This window comes from Gastrolobium bilobum, unplaced genomic scaffold (genome assembly GCF_033153095.1).
Source record: "Gastrolobium bilobum isolate Gb01-03AN ecotype WA unplaced genomic scaffold, APGP_CSIRO_Gbil_v1 utg2836, whole genome shotgun sequence".
NCBI lineage: Eukaryota > Viridiplantae > Streptophyta > Magnoliopsida > Fabales > Fabaceae > Gastrolobium > Gastrolobium bilobum.
In genome coordinates this window covers 1-22375 of record NW_026897502.1, presented here as the reverse complement: position 1 = coordinate 22375, position 22375 = coordinate 1, and the positions used below count along the sequence as shown (strand labels likewise).

Genomic DNA, 22375 nt, shown 5'->3' with positions numbered 1-22375 from the left:
AACTTTCACAAATGATTTCGGGTGAAACAATTTTGAAATTCCTAATTAGCCATTTTTCTTGCATATAGTTAGCAAAAATTCAGTTATCTCCAATTATTTCTCTTTATATATATTAAAATAAAAAATAAAAAAATCCCTTCATATCTAATGCTATGTTTGTGTGCTTGAGCAAAGAGAAAAGGAGGAAACGAACAATATCAATACTGAAATTGTAGTCATTATCGATGACTAGGAAAAAAATTGTTTGTCCAAACACTCTGAGTTGACTAAATTTTCATCCACAAATATATGTCATGTAGTTGTCAAGTGGTTTTGAAGCATGAAGTAAATTAAAATCACAATTCATAGAAACCTTGAGGAAATGAGGCAAAATTCAAGTGTTCCGATATTTTATCTTTCACATCTGGCTTTAGGGACGACCATTCAGTTACATGTATGTATTCATTCCATAATCTCGTAGCAGTAAGGGAACCAGATTTAAAATTGAGATGTATGACTCATCTCCAGCTCACTGGCGATTTGATACAAGAACCGTTACATTGGCTTATTTTATAAGTAAATGTGGTTCCTCCAGGTATCTTCAGTAACTATCAATATCTGTCTCTGGCATCCTAAGGTAATAACGCAGACAGTTCACCAGAACCTGCTCATTCAAAATTAGAAAAGGAGATTGTTGTGAAATTAAATTCAATGCAATAGTTAGATAGACAAGTAATTCCTAAATTAGTTCTACCACAACATCCAGGAAAACTATCTATCTACAGCCCAGAAAGCAGTGAAGCAACCGATTAAGAGCCTGTTTGTTTGACCTTTTAAAAAAAGTAGCTTTTATGTTTTACTTTTTTAGAAGTGTTTTTTTACAAAAGTTAAAGCTATTTATATTTAAAAAATAAAATATTTAGCTTTTGACTTTTGCTTTTTTAAAAACTAAAATTTTTAACTTAAGAAAAGAGTAAGTTTCTGGCCTTTTTTGTGACTTATGTTTTTTTTTAAGCAGACATCCAAACAAACTTACAGTCAGAAGTGTTTTGTTTTTTGAAAAAAAAAAACCATCCAAATAGGCCCTAAGACTACGTATTTTGGGCCCTTAGATCTCCAGTTCTTTTGAACTCAAATGTTACCTGAGACATTGAACTGTTCAATGCAGCCCCACCATAACTGACATGAAATTTATCCTTAGCTACCAAACCCTGAGAGAAAAAGTGGGTAAAGTTATTTTATAGAGTAGATGATGCAACTGAGAGACAGAGACGAACAAAGACAAAGAGGAAGATACCTCTGTATCAATCTCAGCCGATTCAACATCAATGTTCACATCTGCAATGACCTTAATGATTTCAACTAGCAATCCCGGCCTATCTGCTGTCTCTATGTACAGCAAGCTGATAAATATTGAAGTAAAACACATTAGATGACATCAAGCACCTATTGCATATTGGGTTACTAAATTTGCAAATTATTTGGCATCCAGACGATATGGATAATAGACAGATAAAACATTGTACCAAAAAAGTAAATAGCTCAAAAGACAATTATATCCACATATTATAAGATGCAAACCTCCTCCTGGGCCCATCTTGCTTAACTTGTATATGAGTTGCAATATCAACATCACGCTGCACAAAATAACAATAATAAAGTTGATATTCGCAAGACTGAGACTAAGCATTGGAATCATAAAAGCATTTCATTGAATTGAGTAATTGCAACATGCAAATTCTGATAGAACTAAGCATTTTTTTAAAAGATTTTGTTAGCATGACACATGTAAAGAAATAAAAAATAAAAACTGATAAATATTTGACAAGATTGCAGTAGGGAAACTAAATAATTTTCCCATGCCGGCTTTTTCACTTCAAATAGAAAGAGGCACGCACCCACAGGCATAATTGGTCACTGTTCATGTATGAGGTTCAATTTCTAGGTGATCAAAATCTGGATGCAGGTCATAAAGGTTTTAATTTAAATACAAAAATCACCAAATAATTAATTGAGAAAACGTGAAAAATATTGTCCGCTACGCTACCTAAAATAATCAAACAACAACATTCTAATTAATTTATAGAAGAAAGGTCATAAACACAAGATTATCGAAATCATCTGCTCAGAAATGAAATGCAGACAAGGATGTATGAATGAACTAAATACGATATCGCAAAGTTTCAGCCCTAAAAACTCACCCAGACACACAAAACTTTGGACTACCCAATCATTTAGGAAACATTCTTATAAATATTTGCAAACTTAATGATCCAAAAAAAAAAAAAAAAAGCAGAGGTCTTCAGTCTACCTCAAAAAAAATAATGTGTATTGTATATAGGAAACAAAAAAAAGAAAGGAGAAACTATTCACCTTCCTCACAGGAGCCTTTATGCCAAACACTTCACCCATAGCGAGTTGTTCACTGGATTCCTACACAGATTACATAATATTTGTTAATAGGCCAAACTGAAAAAATTAAGAGAAAACTAAAAAGTATATTGGCAAAAAGTACCATGGAAAATTTGTGTTTAAGAAAATTGTTAACTCCAAGGAAGCTTCTTACATGTTAAATCAAGAAATAAGAAATTCAGAGGAAGGTATATCAAGAATACTTACCGGGTGATACTTCAACAGATTGTTAATAATGGTAAGTCTAATTCTCTCTAACATATCAGGATCTTCAACTTTACGCCCAGTGTCTCTGCGACAACATGATAATCAAATAAATTTGTAAAAACTAAAATGCATTAATGAAGCAGCGAAAACATAATAGACAAACAATGATTAGTGAGATTATTATTTCTTTAGATGTCCAAGATGCTCTAAAACATTACCAAAGAGAAAAATGTAGAACCAATATTGCAACCATTTTCCTTGAAATTCATGGAATAATTTACAACAGGAAAAAAAAAGAAAAAAAAAGAATGTCTATTTCTAACAAAAGATATCAGAAGAAAAATGAATTCTGCATATGAAAAAAGAAAAATTAGTGAAGAAGCTTATATATATGTCTAAGTACAGCATTGACTTAAAACTTCGCAATGAAGTAGATAAATAAATGGAATGAACAAATATATAAAATCTGATATGTTAATTATGATGTTAATTATAATTAATTTGATAATGACTGAAATAAGCCTCACATAACACCATAAAACAAAAAAAATTCACTTATATTTCCACTGGCCACTGAAAACATCATTCAAAAGAAAACAATGCTGAACAAACCGGAGGAATAAGACAAAGAAGACATACGATTGTGTAATAAAAAATTTTGTTTGCTTCACTAATCCCTCTGTGGAGACAGTTCCCTTAGAAACATCCAATCCCAAATCTTTTAATGCTTTCATCTGCATTAATAAGAACAAATAGAAGTCAATTATGAATAATACATAGCAAGAACAACAATCTTATACCTGAACATGATCTTTTCCAGCAAAATCTCAAACAAGTTTATTGTCAACCTTATCCCATCAAGAATACACTAAGAGATCTAATTGGGTTGAAACATTTTAGAGATTTAGCATAATTAAGTTTCCACTATCAATATCACCGTGTCAAGAAGAGCTCCAAGACGATCACCAAAACTAAGCTGCACAATTGTTGCTTCGGAATCTGAATCTTGATCTATCATAACTATTGGCATAGGAACACGATCAGGATTGTCACTGGATTTCTGCAGTAAGAAGTAACCAATAAAATATCGCAAATATATACTTATATATCTACATAAAAGCATCGAATGCCCATCTATAAAACCCAGAGGGTGCATGTATGGAATAATTAACAAAGCTCACATTCTTGGCAAAAGCACTGGTCAATTACGGCACCACTATTTTGGACCAGCACAAACTCACACACATACACATAAGTTGAATATAATACAAGATTGACTTCTAAAATACATGGGAGTTATAGATATTGATGCGCACCTAGAATTGGCTTAGAATTGTGCATGCGTGCGTGATATGTGCTAGTGCGTTATTTTTGGATTTATTTTTTTATTTTCAATGGCAATATCATAATTTTGTATTTATTTAAATTTTAATTGCATTTTAGGGTTATTTGGCACATTATAAAAGGGTATTGAAGACTCTATTTGTCGATTGTTGAATTTTTTAATATTTTTAATTGTTTTACAAGAACAAAGCTCTCCTTATCAATTCCAATTCATCTGTTTAAACTATTGTCTCTGCGTTCATTATCAGATGTGATAGTATTAGGCTATTAGCTCTATTGTAGCAGGACATCTAGTTCAACAATAATTTGCATTTGACAGGATTTTCCAAAAAGGATAGAGAAGAAATGTTACATATCTGCAAATCACATTCTCAATAACGTAAAAAATTAATGTAAAAACATGACCCTCATAACATTATGATAGAAACATTGATCTCTACATAATATTTGCATAGACTCTTGTTGTTTAATTCAAATTAGGCAGTTATTAGTGGATAGGATGCAGTTATGTATGTAGTTATTAATTTTAATTCAAATTAGGCAGTTATTAGTGGATAGGATGCAGTTATGTATGTAGTTATTAATTCTCTATGAAATATAGACTGTTATTAGTGGGACTGGGAAAATGAGTAACTGCATGGCAGTTACGGAAAGTTATTATTTTTTAGTTTGAATCCAGATGAAGGGGGAGGAGATCTGTAGAATATGTAGAATATTCTAGATAGTATTTATTGATGTAGTTGGTAGTTGTATATTTAGTTGGTAGTTGTATATTTATTGATGTAGTTGGAGGTTGCATATTTATTAAAGTAGTTGAGGTAGTTGGATGTACTCAATATAAAAAGGACCCATTGGGTCTCTCAATGAATAAAAGAAAGTATTATTCAGACAAAACACTTCTACTTCTTCTTTTTCTTCATGGTATCAAGAGCTGGTTATATTCCAGTCTCTTCCCCGTTCTGATTTATTTTTAAGTCATTTTCCTATTCCTTTTTTTCGTTTTAGCCACTGCCCAAGCCAGAATCCTTACCTAGACACCTCCAACCACGAAACCAAGGCCACCATTAGGTTCAGAACAAAATTCCGAGCCAGCCCACAGAAGACCTGTAGCAGTACTGTTCGTCACTGTAACAGTACTGTTCATCACTGTAGCAGTACTGTTCATCACTGTAGCGATTACTGTTCATCACTGTGGCCAACCCTTTTCTTGTTTTGAGGGTCAAAATCATATTTGGAGGAACTTTTTTCTGGGTACCTGTTAGAAAGCCATGGATGCTGGAAATTCTGAAATTTCGTCTGGAACCTCACCCCTTCGCAACTCTTCGTCTTCTGGAGACAACCCAGCAATGCAGATCACCAGTCACCGTTTAAACGGTAGGAACTATGTGCAATGGTGTCAATCTGTTAAGTTGTTTATCCAGGCTAAAGGGAAGATGGGGTATCTCGACGGAAAAAAGGTAAAACCAGCAGAACGTGAACCTGGTTATGATGCTTGGGTGACTGAAAATGTTTTAGTCATAACATGGCTGACTAATTCTATGGAACCAGATATCAGTCAAACTTATTTATTTCTTGATACAGCTCAAGAAATTTGGGAAGTTGTTAAAGAATATTACTCTGACTTGGGCAATGCATCTCAGGCTTTTGATCTCAACACCAAGGTGAAAGAATTACGCCAAGGAGGGATGACTGTTACTGAATACTTCCTTGCTCTAAAAACACTGTGGCAAGAGTTGGATCTTTATGATAAAGCAGACCTTCAAGGTTTAGAAGCTAATGCAAGGTTCAAAAATTATATAGAGAAAAGGCGTCTCTATGATTTTCTTGCTGGCCTTAATTCTGATCTGGATGATGTTCGTGGAAGAATTTTGGGACAAAACCCATTACCTTCCCTTGCTATTGCTTTTTCTGAAGTACGAAGGGAGGAGCTTCGCCGAAAAGTAATGTTGGGTGATAAGGACTCTAAGTCCTCTGATGGGTCTGCCATTATAGCAAAGAATGCTGTTCGTCCTTCTGGGGACTCAAAACGTCATGACCGTTGGTGTTCTCATTGCAATAAGGGTGGTCACACCCGTGAAAAATGTTGGGAGATTCATGGAAAACCACCAAACTGGAAACCAAAAGGACAGAACAAGAATCGTGCTAATCAAGTATCTTCCGAAGATAAAGGGGAGGTGTCTCATGTCCCTTCAAACCTTGATGGTGTTTTCCTCTCTAAGGCCCAGTATGAGCAATTTCAGAAACTGATATCTCAACCTGCCGAGGCAACTAGTCATGTTGCTCAAAAAGGTATGGCATTCCATGTTGAACGTAGTAATCGTTGGATCCTTGATTCAGGGGCCTCTGATCACATGACAGGTAATGCATGTTGCTCAAAAAGGTATGGCATTCCATGTTGAACGTAGTAATCGTTGGATCCTTGATTCAAGGGCCTCTGATCACATGACAGGTAATGCAACCTTATTTTTCTCCTAGACCCCTTACTATCACCCGTCACGATTAAGAACAGCTGATGGGAATTTCTCCACTATTGCGGGGAAGGGATCCATTAAACTTTCTGAGCATATTATTTTGAATTCAGTCCTTCATGTTCCCTCTCTTACCTGTAACCTCATCTCAATTAGCAAACTTACTGCTGAGTTGCATTGTGTTGCTAAGTTCTCTGCAAATGCTTGTACTGAACAGGACTCGGGGACGATGATTGGCAGTGCTAGAGAGGAAGAAGGGCTCTACTATTTTAAAGAGGATCCTTGTGAAAGGAGGATTTTTTCGAACCACTCTCTATGTTTATCAGATGACTGTAATGATGTTTTGTTATGGCATCGTAGGTTAGGACACCCAAATTTTGTCTATCTTCAGAAGCTATTCCTGAACTTGTTCATCAATAAAAAGCCAAGTTCCCTTCTTTGTGATATTTGTCAGCTTGCAAAGCATTCTCGTGCCACTTATTCTCCTAAAAAATATCATGAATCTTCTCCCTTTACATTGATTCATAGTGATATTTGGGGACCTGCTCGTGAAAAAAATGTCTCGGGTGCTCGTTGGTTTATTACTTTCATTGATGATCATTCTAGGGTATGTTGGGTATACCTCTTGAAAGATAAGTCTGATGCGGCATCCACCTTTAAAAACTTTCATGCTATGATTCAAACTCAATTCCAGACCTCTGTCAAAATCCTGCGAACAGACAATGGTACTGAATATTTTAATTCTGTTCTTGGAGATTACCTAAACCAGCATGGAATTATTCATCAAAGTTCTTGTCCTAACACCCCTCAACAAAATGGGGTAGCTGAAAGAAAAAATAGACATCTAATTGAAGTTGCTCGAGCTCTTTTATTCACGATGGATGTCCCTAAATATCTGTGGGGGGAAGCCGTCTTGACAGCCTCTTATCTCATTAACCGGATGCCTTCTCGGGTACTAAATTTTCATTCTCCTTTATCTTGTTTTACTAAATGTTTTCCCTCTTTCAGTGTTGTTTCTTCTCTTCCTCCCAGAATATTTGGCTGTGTGGTTTTTGTGCATATTCCTCCACATCATAGGTCCAAACTTGACCCTAAATCTGTTAGATGTGTCTTCATAGGATATTCCCCTATTCAAAAAGGTTATAAGTGTTACTCACCTTCTTTCCGTAAGGTTTTTGTTTCCATGGATGTTACCTTTTATGAGACACAATCCTTTTTTTCCCCGACTTCTCTTCAGGGGGAGTCTATTGGTATTGGTATGGATGAAGATAAGCCTGGGAAACCAAATGATGCTGCTGTCTTACGTTGGCCTTTGGAAACAGGGGGAGTTATTGGGAAGGAAACAGGGGGAGCAACTATACCTGAATCTAATGATCCTCCTGGTAAATGGGGAAAATTTTACAGCAGGCGCAAAACACATGAAGATACTCTAGACTGCCAGGATCCTGACTCGAGTCCTTGTTCCAGCAACCCACTTGAATGTACTAGTACAGCCAACATTGATATGTCTATTGCTCTTCGGAAAGGTACTAGATCTTGCACTGCTCATCCTATTTCCCATTATATCTCATATGAAAAGTTGTCTCCAGGTTTTCGTGCTTTCAACACTATGTTAGATAGTACTAGGATACCCAAAAATATCCAAGAAGCACTTGATGACCCAAAATGGAGGAATGCAGTATTAGAATAAATGAATGCACTTACAAAAAATGGAACATGGGAGTTTGTGACATTACCTAAAGGAAAGAAAATTGTTGGTTGCAAGTGGGTGTTCACAATAAAATTCAATGCAGACAATAGCATCAATAGGTATAAGGCCAGATTAGTTGCTAAGGGATTTACTCAGACTCATGGGATAGATTATCAGGAGATATTTGCTCCTGTTGCCAAACTTAACACTATCCGCGTTCTGCTATCTCTTGCCGCCAACCTTGATTGGCCATTGCAACAATTAGATGTTAAGAATGCCTTCTTGAATGGTGATCTACATGAGAAAGTTTACATGGATCCACCTCCTAGTTTTGAAAAAGGGGATGGTTCTGTATGCAAGTTGCAGAAGTCTCTCTATGGACTTAAACAATCTCCCAGAGAATGGTTTGGGAAATTTACTCAAGCTGTTAAGGGAAGAGGGTTCACTCAAGCTCAGACTGATCACACTTTATTTTTTAAACACTCTGACAAAGGAAGAATTGCTATTCTGACCGTTTATATTGATGACATAATTGTCACTGGTAATGATAGCGAGGAGATAACCTCTTTAAAAAAATGTTTAGTTGACCAGTTTGAACTAAAAGATCTTGGATCTCTCAAATATTTCCTTGGCATGGAAATTGCTCGGAGTAAGGAAGAAATTTCTTTAACTCAGAAAAAATACATTCTAGACCTGTTGCAAGAAACATGTATGCTTGGGTGCAAGCCGGCAGAGACTCCAATTGAAGCTAATATCAAGATGGGAGTTGAGGACGGGGAAGATGTTGATAGGGAGCAATACTAGAGACTAGTAGGGAAATTAATCTATTTGTCTCACACTCGTCCTGATATTGCTTTTGCTGTAAGCATGGTTAGCCAATTCATGCATTCTCCTAAGGAAAAACACCTTAGTGCTGTTTATAGAATTCTCAAATACCTCAAAAATACCCCTGGTCAAGGAATTTTCTTTAAAAAGGGGCACAAAAGGATGATTGAAATCTATACAGATGCAGACTGGGCTGGCTCTGCAATAGACCGAAGATCTACTTCAGGATATTGTACTTATGTGTCTAGGGAAACCTTGTGACCTGGAGAAGTAAGAAACAAACTGTTGTTGCAAGAAGCAGTGCAGAAGCGGAATTTCAGGCTCTAGCCCACGGTATTTGTGAAGGAATTTGGTTACGAAGGCTTCTGGAGGAGTTGAAGATCTCTTATTCCCTACCTATCAGATTATATTGTGATAATAAGGCTGCTGTCAGCATTGCTCAAAATCCTGTTCATCATGACAGAACAAAACATGTGGAAGTTGATCGTCACTTTATCAAAGAGAAGTTAGAAGACGGTAGTGTATGCTTGACATATATACCTACCAAGGGAACAGACGGCAGATATCCTCACCAAAGGATTACTTAAGCCGACCTTTGAGAATTTGATCAGCAAGTTGGGAATGATCAATATATATCTCCCAACTTGAGGGGGAGTGTAGAATATGTAGATTATTCTAGATAGTATTTATTGATGTAGTTGGTAGTTGTATATTTAGTTGGTAGTTGTATATTTATTGATGTAGTTGGAGGTTGCATATTTATTAAAGTAGTTGAGGTAGTTGGATGTACTCAATATAAAAAGGACCCATTGGGTCTCTCAATGAATAAAAGAAAGTATTATTCAGACAAAACACTTCTGTTTGGAATCATTTTCGGTCAGGGGACTGGGGCTAAGAGAGTTTCTCCTTGCTGGTAGCATTTGCTCTTACTTATCTATTGTCTATTAATAAAATTCTTCCTATAGACTCTAGATAGGGAGTTAATCCTATCACATTATGATTAACAAAATATCAACTGGCTGAAGGATTGAAAGATCCTCACACAGCAGTTTTTTCAAGACAAGAGATTTTAATTTTATTCTTCTTGGACATTATAATAGGGGAGCCGCAATATCTGAATCATGGTCCTCAATGATTCAAGCAAAATTTTTCATCAGATATATTTTACTACATCAAAAACATCTAAAAGATACTACATAACTATCTTTCAAGTTTAAAATATCATACTCAAATCTCAAGTAGTTTATAAGTCTTTAGCAATAAGGAAAGAATTATCAAAAGACACAAAGGAGGGGAAGTTATAGTACTTTAATCCACGATTCCTTAACATAAATTAGACTGCCCCATTCGCTGCTAGCAAAGAAAAATATTTTTTTTAAAAGATAAAAGAGGAAAAAATATGAAAAAATATCTTTCTAAGAAAGATCAGGAAATAGAAACTACTTAAATACAAAGTCATCATAATAACACAGAAAACCCTATTTAGTCCCAAACTATTTCTCTCTCTCAATTAGTCCCTTGAAAATAAATTTTTGCAGTGCCGCCACTCATCGATTAAAATGAGAATCTAAAACTCACACAATCAATAATAAAAAATAATCATGAATTATACAGTAGCAAGAAACACATACTGACCAGTGAAGCTGAACCAACTGCATTCAAATCATAAGCAGAAGCACATAGAATGTTCCTGCACAACATTTAAACCAATGGTAAGAGACGAGATAGAAATAAATCATGGTAACTCTACTGAAAAAGATTAAAATTCCAGTTGTGTTCACAAGCAACAAGAATATAAGTCTACTCAACAACAGTAGTCATGGATTGAGGGTGTTTGATATGAGTGATGAGTAAGGTACTAGTGGATCGAGCGCTTGACCCTAGCCCAGAAGTTATGGCTTTTAGTCACATAACTCTTTTTACTTACCCTTACTAACCTAAATGTTATGGTTTGATCCGACTCCGACTCCGACCCCAACCCCGACCCATACCCAGCCCTGCCAAGACAGGAGGTTAGGATGTTGATTTTACCAACAATCCCCCAACACCCACCGGAATCAAACCCATAACGTCAACTTTGATATTAGAATCAAGGGCCTTGCCAAGGCAGGTTGTTGGCTTCACTGACAGGTAAAACTCCAAATATGAGAAGATAAGATTTTAACTTTTAACCATAAATGACTCAACAAACATGCATGCCAAACATATTGTTAACTTAACCATATGTTGGATCAAGGACCTACAAACCCAACAGCAGCGACAAGACACAAGACACCAAGAGTGCCTAATAATAAGAAGTAAAAACAATTACAAAACCAAGCTTATCTAACAGTAGGGGTGCTAAATTGAAGTTTAAAGCCTATAGATTTCGAAGAGCAATGGGTCATTCCCAAGTAAGCACTGTTACTTATACAGAGGTCCTTAAAAAATGAGAAAATTGTCTGTAAGAATTAATTGGTATCTGGCTTGGGGCTCGTGGCCCCTGCCATCCTCCCTACCTCTATCCCGGATAATAATTTTGACTCATCGAAACCATACCATCCATTTTTTATTATATACCAATGAAGTGAACAAAGGGTAGCATCAATCAGACATGTGCATCGAGTTAACTACTTTGGACCTACCAAACATTTACTATTTACCATAATATGAGTATAGTCCTTTAAACCTTCATTCTTAAAGTATTTGACAATAAGCATGATTTGAAATCTGCGTATGAATTTGAAAAAGGGGGCATTGACGAGGTTGGTAGAAGAAGTTGACATGCAAATTCTTCAACACAAAAAAGGCAGAGAGCAAACAGAAAAAATAGGCCGATAGTCAATGGGAAAGACAGAGAACTGAGAGGATTAATGATGAAACTATGCAACTTCATCTCATTAGTCAAATACGGGAAACAAGCTTTGACTGCTTTTATACACTCAAAAAGAAGTTTCAACTTAGATATCCACAAAGAGGCACAGGAGTCGTTGAATCTTAAGATCAATACAGACAGACACACAACTAAATACTCAGTTCCATAAGAAACCGTTTTTCCTCAAATTTTTGTTCCTCTTGGAATGGAATTCAATGAAATTTTATGAAGTTCTAGTAAAAATATAATTAAAAGTAAAAATAAAATAAAAATAGTTAATTATGTTTTGTTCCAAAACAAGTATAACTTTATCAACTTTTTTCTCAAAAGATACTCAGTATTACTCTGATTTTATTCAATCCCTCCTCCCTAGTAAACATTACATTCCAAATCCAATATTTCCGTTCTCATCTATCCAAACCATACTCAAATTGCAAAGGAATAAAAGAAAATATCGTCATAATTTGCTCTAATAAATATTTATAATTTCAACAACTAACAAGAAAAAAAAAAAAAAACGTGTCGCGAAGATGATCACTCACTTGTCCCTGGGGAAGGATGGTCGGAATCGGAAGAAAGCATCAGAGGGAGGAGAAAGAAGAGGAATGGAGAGCGGATCGGAAACCCTACCAGCGTGGACGGTGAATGAAGGAGCGAGAAAAGCATTGGTGAAAGCCATGGCGACGAATTGGTGAGAGTGGAAGTTGGTGAAAGCTGTGTGTGTATGATTACGTAACTGAAGGTGGTTTTCTCTTTTTATTTATAAACTATAATTATTTGTTTGTTTTATAGGTTCTGATCTGACTCGTGAAAAGAACTGAAAAGGGAAAAGGGTGGGCATGTGCTACTGAATGCTGACGGAGAGGCCAATGAGACAATTGAAGGGCACGTCAGATCCAACCTTACAGATATTATTCCTTTAGGCCCCACTAGATGCCATTAACATTATCAATTCATAATGATTTGATTACCGTAAATTACAGATCCAATCTTACATATATATTTATCGATAAGGGATATTCTTATTATTAAAAATTTTTACTACTAATTTACTACTTATCTAATCATCATTGAATCAAAGAGAGAATACTAAAAAGTCTTTTTGAAAAAAGAGAAAATATTGATCTAATGGTGATTAGATAGGTAGTGAGTTGGTAGTAGAAGATTTTGGTAATAAGAATATCTCTTCTCATATTTATCACCGATATTTGTTACAATATAATTTTAAGTTATGAGATTTAAATTTTACGTTGATTATATGAATGATTATATGAATGAATAATATGAGATTTTTATAGACTTTAAGAGGTGTTTGGTAGAGGGAAAAAAAATTAGCTGAGAATCTCGATTTTCAGAAATATGATGAAAACATTTAGTTTATGATAATATCTGAAAATTAAAAATTTAGAAAAAATTCAGTTTCCCGATAATCCTGAAAAATACCTTGTACCAAATGCCTCCTTAGATTATTCTAATGTGACTCGATTTATCACTACGATTTTATGTTTTTATGATTTTTTTTCATTGAAACAATTTCACCAATATTCCAAACACTTTTACGTTTTTACAATTTTTTTTATATTATAATTTTACGTATTATGATTTTTTAGTCCATTTCTGATTTTACTTAAAATCTCGATTTTAAGAATCTTGTTTTGAGTTCGTATCATATTTATTCTTATTATTTGCAAATCATAATGATTACCATTAAGTGATATTGATTAGCATTATTAGGATTTGTATAACAAATCATAATGATCAATATTAATTAACATTTGCTAGAAGTTATTTAACAAATCATAAGGGTTGATATTAATTGGCATGATTATCAACCTCAGATAAATTTGATTAGCAAATCATAAAGATTGATATTGATTAATATTTATTAGCATTTCTATCATGGTTAATTTAACAAATGAGGTGAGCCAGAGAATATTTTTTGGGTTTAATTTTGATCAAACAATAAATAAAAATAAAGGTTTAGTGTACATTTTGTTAAATGAAATAAAGTTATCTTTTGTAAATTCAAAATATTATCGTTTTAGGATTTGAGAAAAAAACATGATATCTTACGAAAATTAATATTATATGAAATAAATAAATTTTCAAAATACCCGTATTTTTTCCAAATTTATTATTTTAAGGTTGTAAAAGATAACTTTATCTTGTATGACTAGATAAATATTTGTTTTGCTAAAAATAACAATAAAAGATAATAAGTATAAATTGATAGTAAATATAACCGAGCTATAAACTATAATACTAATTCTCTGGTAAAAATTAAATGCAATCGATCGAGAAATATGTTATGAGTGTGAAGATATAAATATATATAGACGATCAAAATAAAAGTGAATATATATGTAAAAATAACTAAGGAACTAAAACAATATATGTAAATGAAGAAAATTATATTTTGCTCTTATATTAAAATGTGTAAAACGTTGCATTATTAAAATTTGTTCCGTGCAATTATAAACTTTAAGATACTTTCTTATTTTGTATTTTGTATTTTTTTTCTTTAAAATATGCATTATGGATATGATATGAATGACAATTGAAAAGATAAGGCAATCATCGATTTATTTTGAATAATACAATTTTTTTTCAAGCAATGTGGACAATATTTCAGAATGTTAATTAATTATGAGATAAGATCTTTATTTATCAAATAAGTTTGGATGGGATATTTGTAAAGATTAGTGCATATCCTCACCAAAAAAAAATAAAAAAAATTAGTGCATATGGACTTGATATTATAGTATCAGTGTTCTTTTAATATTTTTGTTATGGATGAGGTTCATTCAACGAGAAGTCCAACAAGAGACAATCTAAGATATTAATCGGATATACTTAAGGAATGATATGTTAGAAATTTTTATAATAATTGTGGGCTTCAATCAATTGTAGTTTTTCTTGTTTTGATAAAAACGAGCTAAGTCATGATCCATATGGGGGTGCAGTATAAAGCTCATTTAATTGAGTGATCCTTTTGCTTGAGTTTGGATATCTGTAAACTGATTAGTGTGAGTAATAGTGTAGGCCTAACTCATATGCCCATGATAGGAAGGGGACTAGGGTTAATAAATTGGCTAGGTCCCCTCTGCATTCACAACGTGTTAAAAAACCGTCACTCCACAACTCGTCCCTTCGACGGTTGTGATCTGGGAGTGGTGTGAAATTGTGAATTGCAGAGGAAGATCATGGTCTTTCCATTGCAGGAGCATCAGAGGAAACAAGTAAGTCTACGAATCAATAATCATGTCTTCAACAAGTAAGTCTAAACCCTTTTGGTGTTCTAATTTCATGTAATCATATTTTGAAATTTCTTACATTTGGTATCAGAGCCTAGATTATATGATTTAGGACCCAAATTGAATATGATTGAAATTATGAAATTGAATTCGTTGCTTTTTCTTAATTATTATATATTTTTAAGAAATCAAAGCCAATTATTTTAGAATTTTTTGAAAACGAGTTATGAGGTTTCGATTCATAACCTCGTGTGCTTACCTGTATAGAAAGAAGAGCATGATATTTGATCAAATGTGTTATATGCACTATTCCTAATGTCGGGATATGAGTTTTATATGCGGTTATCAAATCCCTCACTTATATGTGCACCATTTTAGATGTTGGACCAACGATGACGATGAGATCCAAAGTTGAGACCTTGGAAACTTTCAAATTCAAGAAATTTGGGGATATAGTTTGGAAAAATATTATGTTTCGAATAAATGTATTATATATCTGATGGAAGGGAAATTGTTTATCATTATTAATATATATTATTTGCATGTTTCATTATCATAAATGTATGTTGAACAATCCGTATGTCATTTGCGTGTTTATGTTTAAACAAATGTTATTATTATTATTTGATTTGAGATCCTTGTTGAATTTGATTGAAAGTTTTAAAAATATATCTTTTTGTCATTATGGGTCAATGAAAATATTTGGATAGAAGTAAATACATTACCATTGTTTTTTTTTGTATTTAATTTAAAACTATTTGGAATGAATAGTTTAAAATAAAAGTTATTTGATAGTCACGTGGATTACATCACATTTAACATGAACAAAAAAAAAAAGCATGAATCCATGATAGCTTTGATGAATACTGTTTTGTTTAGAGTTAGGGGTTATTTATGAATGCAACTTATTTCCCCGGTGGTTGATTTGCTTGGTGGGGAAGAAGACCCATTTGAATTTTTGAGTGAAGCTCATTCAAAGGCTATGCCGCATAAGGCACTTATGATTTTTGCCAAATATTACTGGTGTGATGTTATAATTAAATGTGATTTTATGATATATTTAAAATAAATAAATTGTTGTAATAAATATCTTTTTTTGGGAAAATGATAAACCTTATATGCTTGCTCTGATATATTTTTTTGTTTATTAAGATGCATGCTTCCGCTTGAATTATTTGAGTGCAAAATTTTGTTGAAAATGCTATTATCTTTGATTTATTATCAGTAGAGATATTGCACTTTGTTATGGATTGGATTGGGGTTTTGGGCAAGAGAAAATTAATTTCGGTGTGAGAGTTTTCATGAATTAGTATGGGTAATTGCCACCAAAGTGGGATTACTTATACTGGTTTGTGAAAATTTCTTTGTAAAATTTGAGAGATGATTTTGGTTATTTCATGCAATTATCTGCCCAAAGGGGGTAATTGTATGCTATAACTATGAACTTATTTGGGGTGATGTTAATGGAGGTGCATTGGTCTATGTGATTTGTCTGCCCAAAGGGGACACATCTCTGAAGCCAGTGTATGCTCATTGAGCAAATTTTTCATGAGGTTGTAGATGAAGTTATTGGAGGCTCATTGAGCTAGAGATTTATCTGCCCAAAGGGGATGGATTTTCGAACCCAATGTTGTGCTCATTGATTAACTCACCTGATGTTCTGACCTTGGTTTATACCTTGGTTTGTGCATTCTGTCCATAGGAGAATGTACTATTATGTTGGCCTTGTTATGACAACTTGTTGTGCTAAATGATTAACTCATCCTAACAACTTCTTCTTGAGATTGTAGATGAAGTTATTGGAGGCTCATTGGTCTAGGAATCTATCTGCCCAAAGGGGATAGATTTTCAAACACAGTGTTGTACTCATTGATTAACTCATCTGAGGTTCTGGCCTTGGTTCAACCTTGGTTAGTGCGTTCTGCCCAAAGGGGTATGTACTATTATGTTGGCCTCATTATAATATCTTGATTTAATTAAAGGTGTATATTGCCTTGTAATTTACTCTGATGCATTCTTGTTTTGCCTTAATAATGACCTTCTATGTTTGATTCGTTTTTAAATTAATATTTTGAAATATTTATTTTAATTTTTTATATACATGAATATTTATTTGGACTTATTTGCTCTTATTCATGTTTAATTTTGTGAGAGATATTTATGATTTTTTTTAATTAATGAAATTTATTATAAATTACAGTGTTTATAATGTTACTCCCCTTTTATTTGAGTTTGATTAGTGAGCTAAGATGTATAATTGTTGATATTGGGGATTGAAATTTGTGACACAAATTGCAGTTTAGTAAATGCAATATGAATTTGGAAAACATATGCTATAAGATTTTTCATATTATTTAGGTATAATTGTTGAAAATGTTATTTGTGAATCGTCAGGATTCTTTGTTAATAAAAATTATTGTTTTCAATTATCTGCCCAAAGGAGAGTTTATAATATGCTAATTATTTCGTTAAAATTATTTCACTGCCCATAATTAATATAATTGCATTTATGTAATAAATATACTTTTGATATGAACGATAACAATGCCATAACAGAATTGTTGATTGGATTGAATTGTGAATAATGGATATGAGATCTAGATTTTTATTTTATTTTTTTATGAATTTTGATCTTGATAAGGCATTGTGTGTTAGCCCATAATTAATGCAGAGAACATACTTGACGTGTTTTTTTAGTGGGAGATATATGATTAATTTTGTGTGATCTTGAAATTTTTATCGAGTCAGTGGGAGATAATTGCTTAGTTTTTAATGTCAGGATATGAATTTATTTTGAAATGAATTTTCTATAAGGCCTCTTTGAGAAGGATTTTTAATTCTATATCCCTTTTTTAAATCAACATGAATTTTATTTTACATTAATGGTGATCTGATGAGATAGTGACTTTCTTGAGCAATGATAAAAATAATTTCTGTTAGTATATTTACCATAAGGTCAGTGGGAGAAAATTCATTTTCTTGTATTGTATGTGAATCACTTAGTTGTTGAGAATATTGACTGACTCTCTAACCAAAGGATTTAGGCCCATGATAAATACACGTGAAGAATATGGGCATTGTGAATTCCCTTGATTTAGTTGATTAGTGGGAGTTTAAATTATTTATTGTTTTACGATGTTGAGCTATTTATTTTGGATATAATTGACGTTTGGTTGACAGATAAATTATTTTGGCGCATTTGACAATGCTTTGAGTTTTATTATTGTATATATTGAGTACATGTATTTATGTTATCAATTGTGAGATATTTTGGAACTCAGTGTCGTTGGGACCACCATGCCTGTGGTTGACACTATATTGGAGTTTGAGGCATGATTTTGGAACTCAGTGTCGTTGAGACCACAATGCCTGTGGTTGACACTATATTGGAGTTTGGGTTGACACTATATTGGAGTTTGAGGCATGATTTTGGAACTCAGTGTCGTTGGAACCATCATGTCTGTGGCTGACACTATATGGGAGTTTGAGACATAATGGTGTTGTTAGGATTACAGGGCCCGTAGTCGACACCATATTTGATTATATGATGGTTTTTTGATAAACCATGGAATTTCTCTGGCTTTAAGGCATTTGAGAGAAATTTGAGGATTGACAGAGAAAATAGCAGTTTGGTTGTTGTTGGATCACATTGGCATGCTATTTTCTTGCTACACTCCACACTAATGACTAGTCGACAGAGTCAAGTAACATTTGTGACCATGGAAGGTCTTATATCGGTAAGGGTATAATCACCGCCTGATTCAATGTTATTTGATTTTAGTTGGATGGAGTCATATTCAGATATCGCACCTTGGATAATGTGTTTTCTTAAAATATGGCCACATTATAAGAATTAGTCCTTAGCCTGAGAGTCTTTTTCAAATAACTTGTTTTTCTTTTCTCTTTTAAATTAAAATTTTACAATTGATTTTGCCCAAGTGGGAGAATGTTAGAAATTTTTATAATAATTGTGGGCTTCAATCAATTGTAGTTTTTCTTGTTTTGATAAAAACGGGCTAAGTCGTGATCCATGTGGGGGTGCAGTATAAAGCCCATTTAATTGAGTGATCCTTTTGTTTGGGCTTGGATATCTGTAAACTGATTAGTGTGGGTAATAGTGTAGGCCTAACCCATAGGTCCATGATGGGAAGGGGACTAGGGTTAATAAATTGGCTAGGTTCTCTCTGCATTCACAACATGTTAGAAAACCGTCACTCCACAACTCGCCCCATCGACGGTTGTGATCTGGGAGTGGTGTGAAATTGTGAATTGCAGAGGAAGATCATGGTCTTTCCATTGCAGGAGCATCAGAGGAAACAAGTAAGTCTACGAATCAATAATCATCTCTTCAACAAGTAAGTCTAAACCCTTTTGGTGTTCTAATTTCATGTAATCATATTTTGAAATTTCTTACATGATATTCATCAAAGATATCAATCAGAATACGACGGCATAACATATGGGTTTGGGTCGTCATCAAAAGTATTGAAGGTCCAGAATCTATTACTCACAGGTAAACTCTATAAATAAGAGGTAAAACCTACATGTTAGGCTCTCTCACTTACTGTTATACTGCCACTATACACACATCCACACTCCTTTAGCAAAGTCGTTTATAGTTCTTCAGTGCACAATGATCTTGACTCAAAAATATCTAACTCATAGATACCTTAGAGAGAATACTTTGATGGTGATAGTTCAGTTGGCGCATGGAAGCTAAGCAGATGGAATAAGAGCATGTGTTCGAATCTCTCAAGTACCATTTTTAGAATGAATTTAAAGTCTTAATCCTTATAATATTTTCAAAAAAACAATATACTAGTTCATTGGAGTAAACATTTCTGTCTCCACCAACTTTAATAGCCTAAGGTTATCGTCTCTGGCAATATCAATGAATCGGCGGGGAAGATAATTTCGAATCAGAAAATTATTATATTAATAAAAGATTTATAACCACGACAATGATCAATCATATTCGAACCAGAAAACTATTATATTAATTAAAATGTTTGATAACTACGAGATTAAATTAGATGCTCCATCATATTCAGAGTTTGATGGTATTGTTTGGACATGGAGCCAGGGAATAACTTCTAGAACTGGATACCAAAAACCAGCGAACTTTTTACATGTGATGTGATGTCATGTATGGAATTTTTATTTTTATTTTGGTTTTCCAATGTATACATAAGACCATAGCCGATAATCTAGCTTCTTGATCACCGTAGTCTTTATTGAATAATTAATTATCAAATCGACCTTGATTATAAACTATTTTAAAAATTTAACTTTGCTTAAAAACATAACACCAATCTACTATTGTTTGACAGTTGACCATCAAGCCTACCCGAGTATCCTCTCCCTACCCGGGTATATTTTGAAAATTTTACCCTACCTGAGTAGTCAAGGGAATACCCGGGTATATTTCAAAAATCTGAAAAAATGGTTGAATTATTTACCCAGATAGGGAGAGAGCTACCGAGTAAATATTAGAAGAATATCCAAAACAAAGGATTGTGTCTCCAGTAAAAAGAATCCCTCTTCAAGAATAATTGACTGGTCTTTGGAGAGCCTAAGTTTTTTCCTTGAGGTTTCACCGTCTTCTTCGTCGCTGATTCCTCTAGAACAAGCTCTGTCTATGTCATGTTCTTCCTCGTTGTTCTCTCTCTCGCTACGCTTACCGCTCACACTCGAAACGGTGTTGTTTGGGGATGAAACACCACCCTCCTCTTCACAATCAACCCCATAAGGCAACCGCTTCACATCGATTGCGCCCAGGAAAGATCGACCTTCGCCTCTGCATGTTTCCGAATCTCGATCTGCATGCATGTAATCAAAACAACATTTAGTATAAAAATTAAGGGTTTATTTTTTCTCAAGTTACTTTAGATAACTTTATCCAATGTTCATCGAAACGACGTCGTTTTGGGCGGAAATCATGATGTTTTTGTAATTTTAATTTATTTCAGGGTTATAATAGTCTTTATCATTATAATTTTTTAATTTTTTAATCCCAAAACGACGTCGTTTCGATGAACATTAGACAAAGTTGTCTAAAGTAACATCAGAAACTTTTTTCCCAAAAATTAATCTGGTCATTGATTTTTATTCTTTCAATAAAGAAAAAAAAGTGAGATAGAATTATTCCCGAGGTGCGCTTGTTTTTTTCTTTTTTCTTTTCACCATGTTTAAAGTAAAAGATAAAGAAAACAGAGAGAAATTGGACCAGATCTGGAAACAAAGGGAAAAAACATATGGAGAATCGAATAACACACACCTGAAGAAGTGAAAGGCTGGTTCCAGGAGGGTTTTTGAGTCATATCCTTTGTTTTGGATATTCTTGTATTATTTCTTCTTGCTTCAGTCATCAACTTTCTTGATGATCCCTGTTATTGTTACAAGCAATTCTCTCTCTCTCTCTGGTGATTATTTTTCCTTTTCTTTGAATTTTTGTAAAAGAAAGAGTGAAAGTGAAATAACTATGAAAATTCTGATCTGATAATTACGATCATATATTGACAAAATATGCAACATTTACCCGGGTAGCTCCATCCTTATCCGGGTAAATAATTCAACTATTTTCTCAGATTTTTGAAATATACCCAGGTATTCCCTTGACTATCCCGGCAGAGTAAAATTTTCAAAATAGTCCCGGGTAGGGAGGGGATATCCGGGTAGGTTTGATGGTCAACGGTCAAACATGGACAGATTGGTGTTATGTTTTTAAGTAAGATTAAATTTTTGAAATAGTTTATAATCAAGGTCAATTTAGTAATTAATTATTCTATAAGGGCTACAGTGGTCGAAAAGCCCGATAATCTAAGATTAATTTTTTTCATAAGGAGATCACATTAAATAAATAAATTTCTCCCAATAAAATCTTTTCTATATACATGATGAGGGATCGAACCCTCTTAATACAAATACAAAACTTACCATATTTTAAAAAAACTTGTTATTTGCTTGATTTTAAGCGTATTTTAATATTTAAGATTAACAAATATAAGAAAAAAAAAGTCAATGATAAACACTTATTTAAATGATGAAACGTAATATTTAATATTAACGATGAGAGAGAATTTTACTATTACCATAAAGTAAAAAATATTAAAAAAATATTATTTATAAAAATGAAAATCTTGACAATATAATAAAATTGAATATTTTTTTGGTATGCAAATTTTTAAATATGATCATAAATAACATTTATAATATCAGTTAAATAGAAAATAAATAATAAAAAACTAGCTTATATTTTTTGTTTTAGATATTTTCATTTATTTTTTGATATTAACATGTTTAGATTTTTATCCTTGTTTGTTTTTATTTAATCAAAAATTTA

At 33.4% G+C, this 22375-nt stretch overlaps 2 protein-coding genes across 2 annotated transcripts; both read right to left on the bottom strand.

The window, feature by feature from the left end:
* Positions 1 to 270: 270 nt before the first annotated feature.
* On the bottom strand, positions 271 to 12598 carry LOC133307464 (ACT domain-containing protein ACR12). The gene is made up of 10 exons (XM_061507973.1): positions 12322 to 12598; positions 10561 to 10615; positions 3536 to 3658; positions 3238 to 3332; positions 2599 to 2683; positions 2353 to 2412; positions 1561 to 1616; positions 1277 to 1382; positions 1122 to 1190; positions 271 to 643 (listed from the first exon to the last, which is right to left on the bottom strand). The coding sequence occupies exons 1-10, from the start codon at positions 12456 to 12458 to the stop codon at positions 581 to 583; spliced, it is 849 nt and encodes a 282-aa protein (XP_061363957.1). The 5' UTR covers positions 12459 to 12598; the 3' UTR covers positions 271 to 580.
* Positions 12599 to 20508: 7910 nt separating this feature from the next.
* LOC133307469 (homeobox-leucine zipper protein HAT4-like) lies at positions 20509 to 21353 on the bottom strand. The gene is made up of 2 exons (XM_061507979.1): positions 21311 to 21353; positions 20509 to 20852 (listed from the first exon to the last, which is right to left on the bottom strand). The coding sequence occupies exons 1-2, from the start codon at positions 21351 to 21353 to the stop codon at positions 20509 to 20511; spliced, it is 387 nt and encodes a 128-aa protein (XP_061363963.1).
* Between the last annotated feature and the right edge of the window lie 1022 nt (positions 21354 to 22375).

What these genes read in the sequence shown, in the direction of transcription:
- LOC133307469 (XM_061507979.1), bottom strand. Translation starts at nt 21,353, where the DNA reads ATGACTCAAAAACCCTCCTGGAACCAGCCTTTCACTTCTTCAG. An exon ending in CCAGCCTTTCACTTCTTCAG is followed by an intron (nt 20,853 to 21,310) that starts GTGTGTGTTATT and finishes ACATGCATGCAG; the next exon opens with ATCGAGATTCGGAAACATGC.
- LOC133307464 (XM_061507973.1), bottom strand. Translation starts at nt 12,458, where the DNA reads ATGGCTTTCACCAATGCTTTTCTCGCTCCTTCATTCACCGTCCACGCT. An exon ending in AAATTTTTTATTACACAATC is followed by an intron (nt 2,684 to 3,237) that starts GTATGTCTTCTT and finishes ATGTTGTCGCAG; the next exon opens with AGACACTGGGCGTAAAGTTG. An exon ending in CGGCTGAGATTGATACAGAG is followed by an intron (nt 1,191 to 1,276) that starts GTATCTTCCTCT and finishes TTTTTCTCTCAG; the next exon opens with GGTTTGGTAGCTAAGGATAA.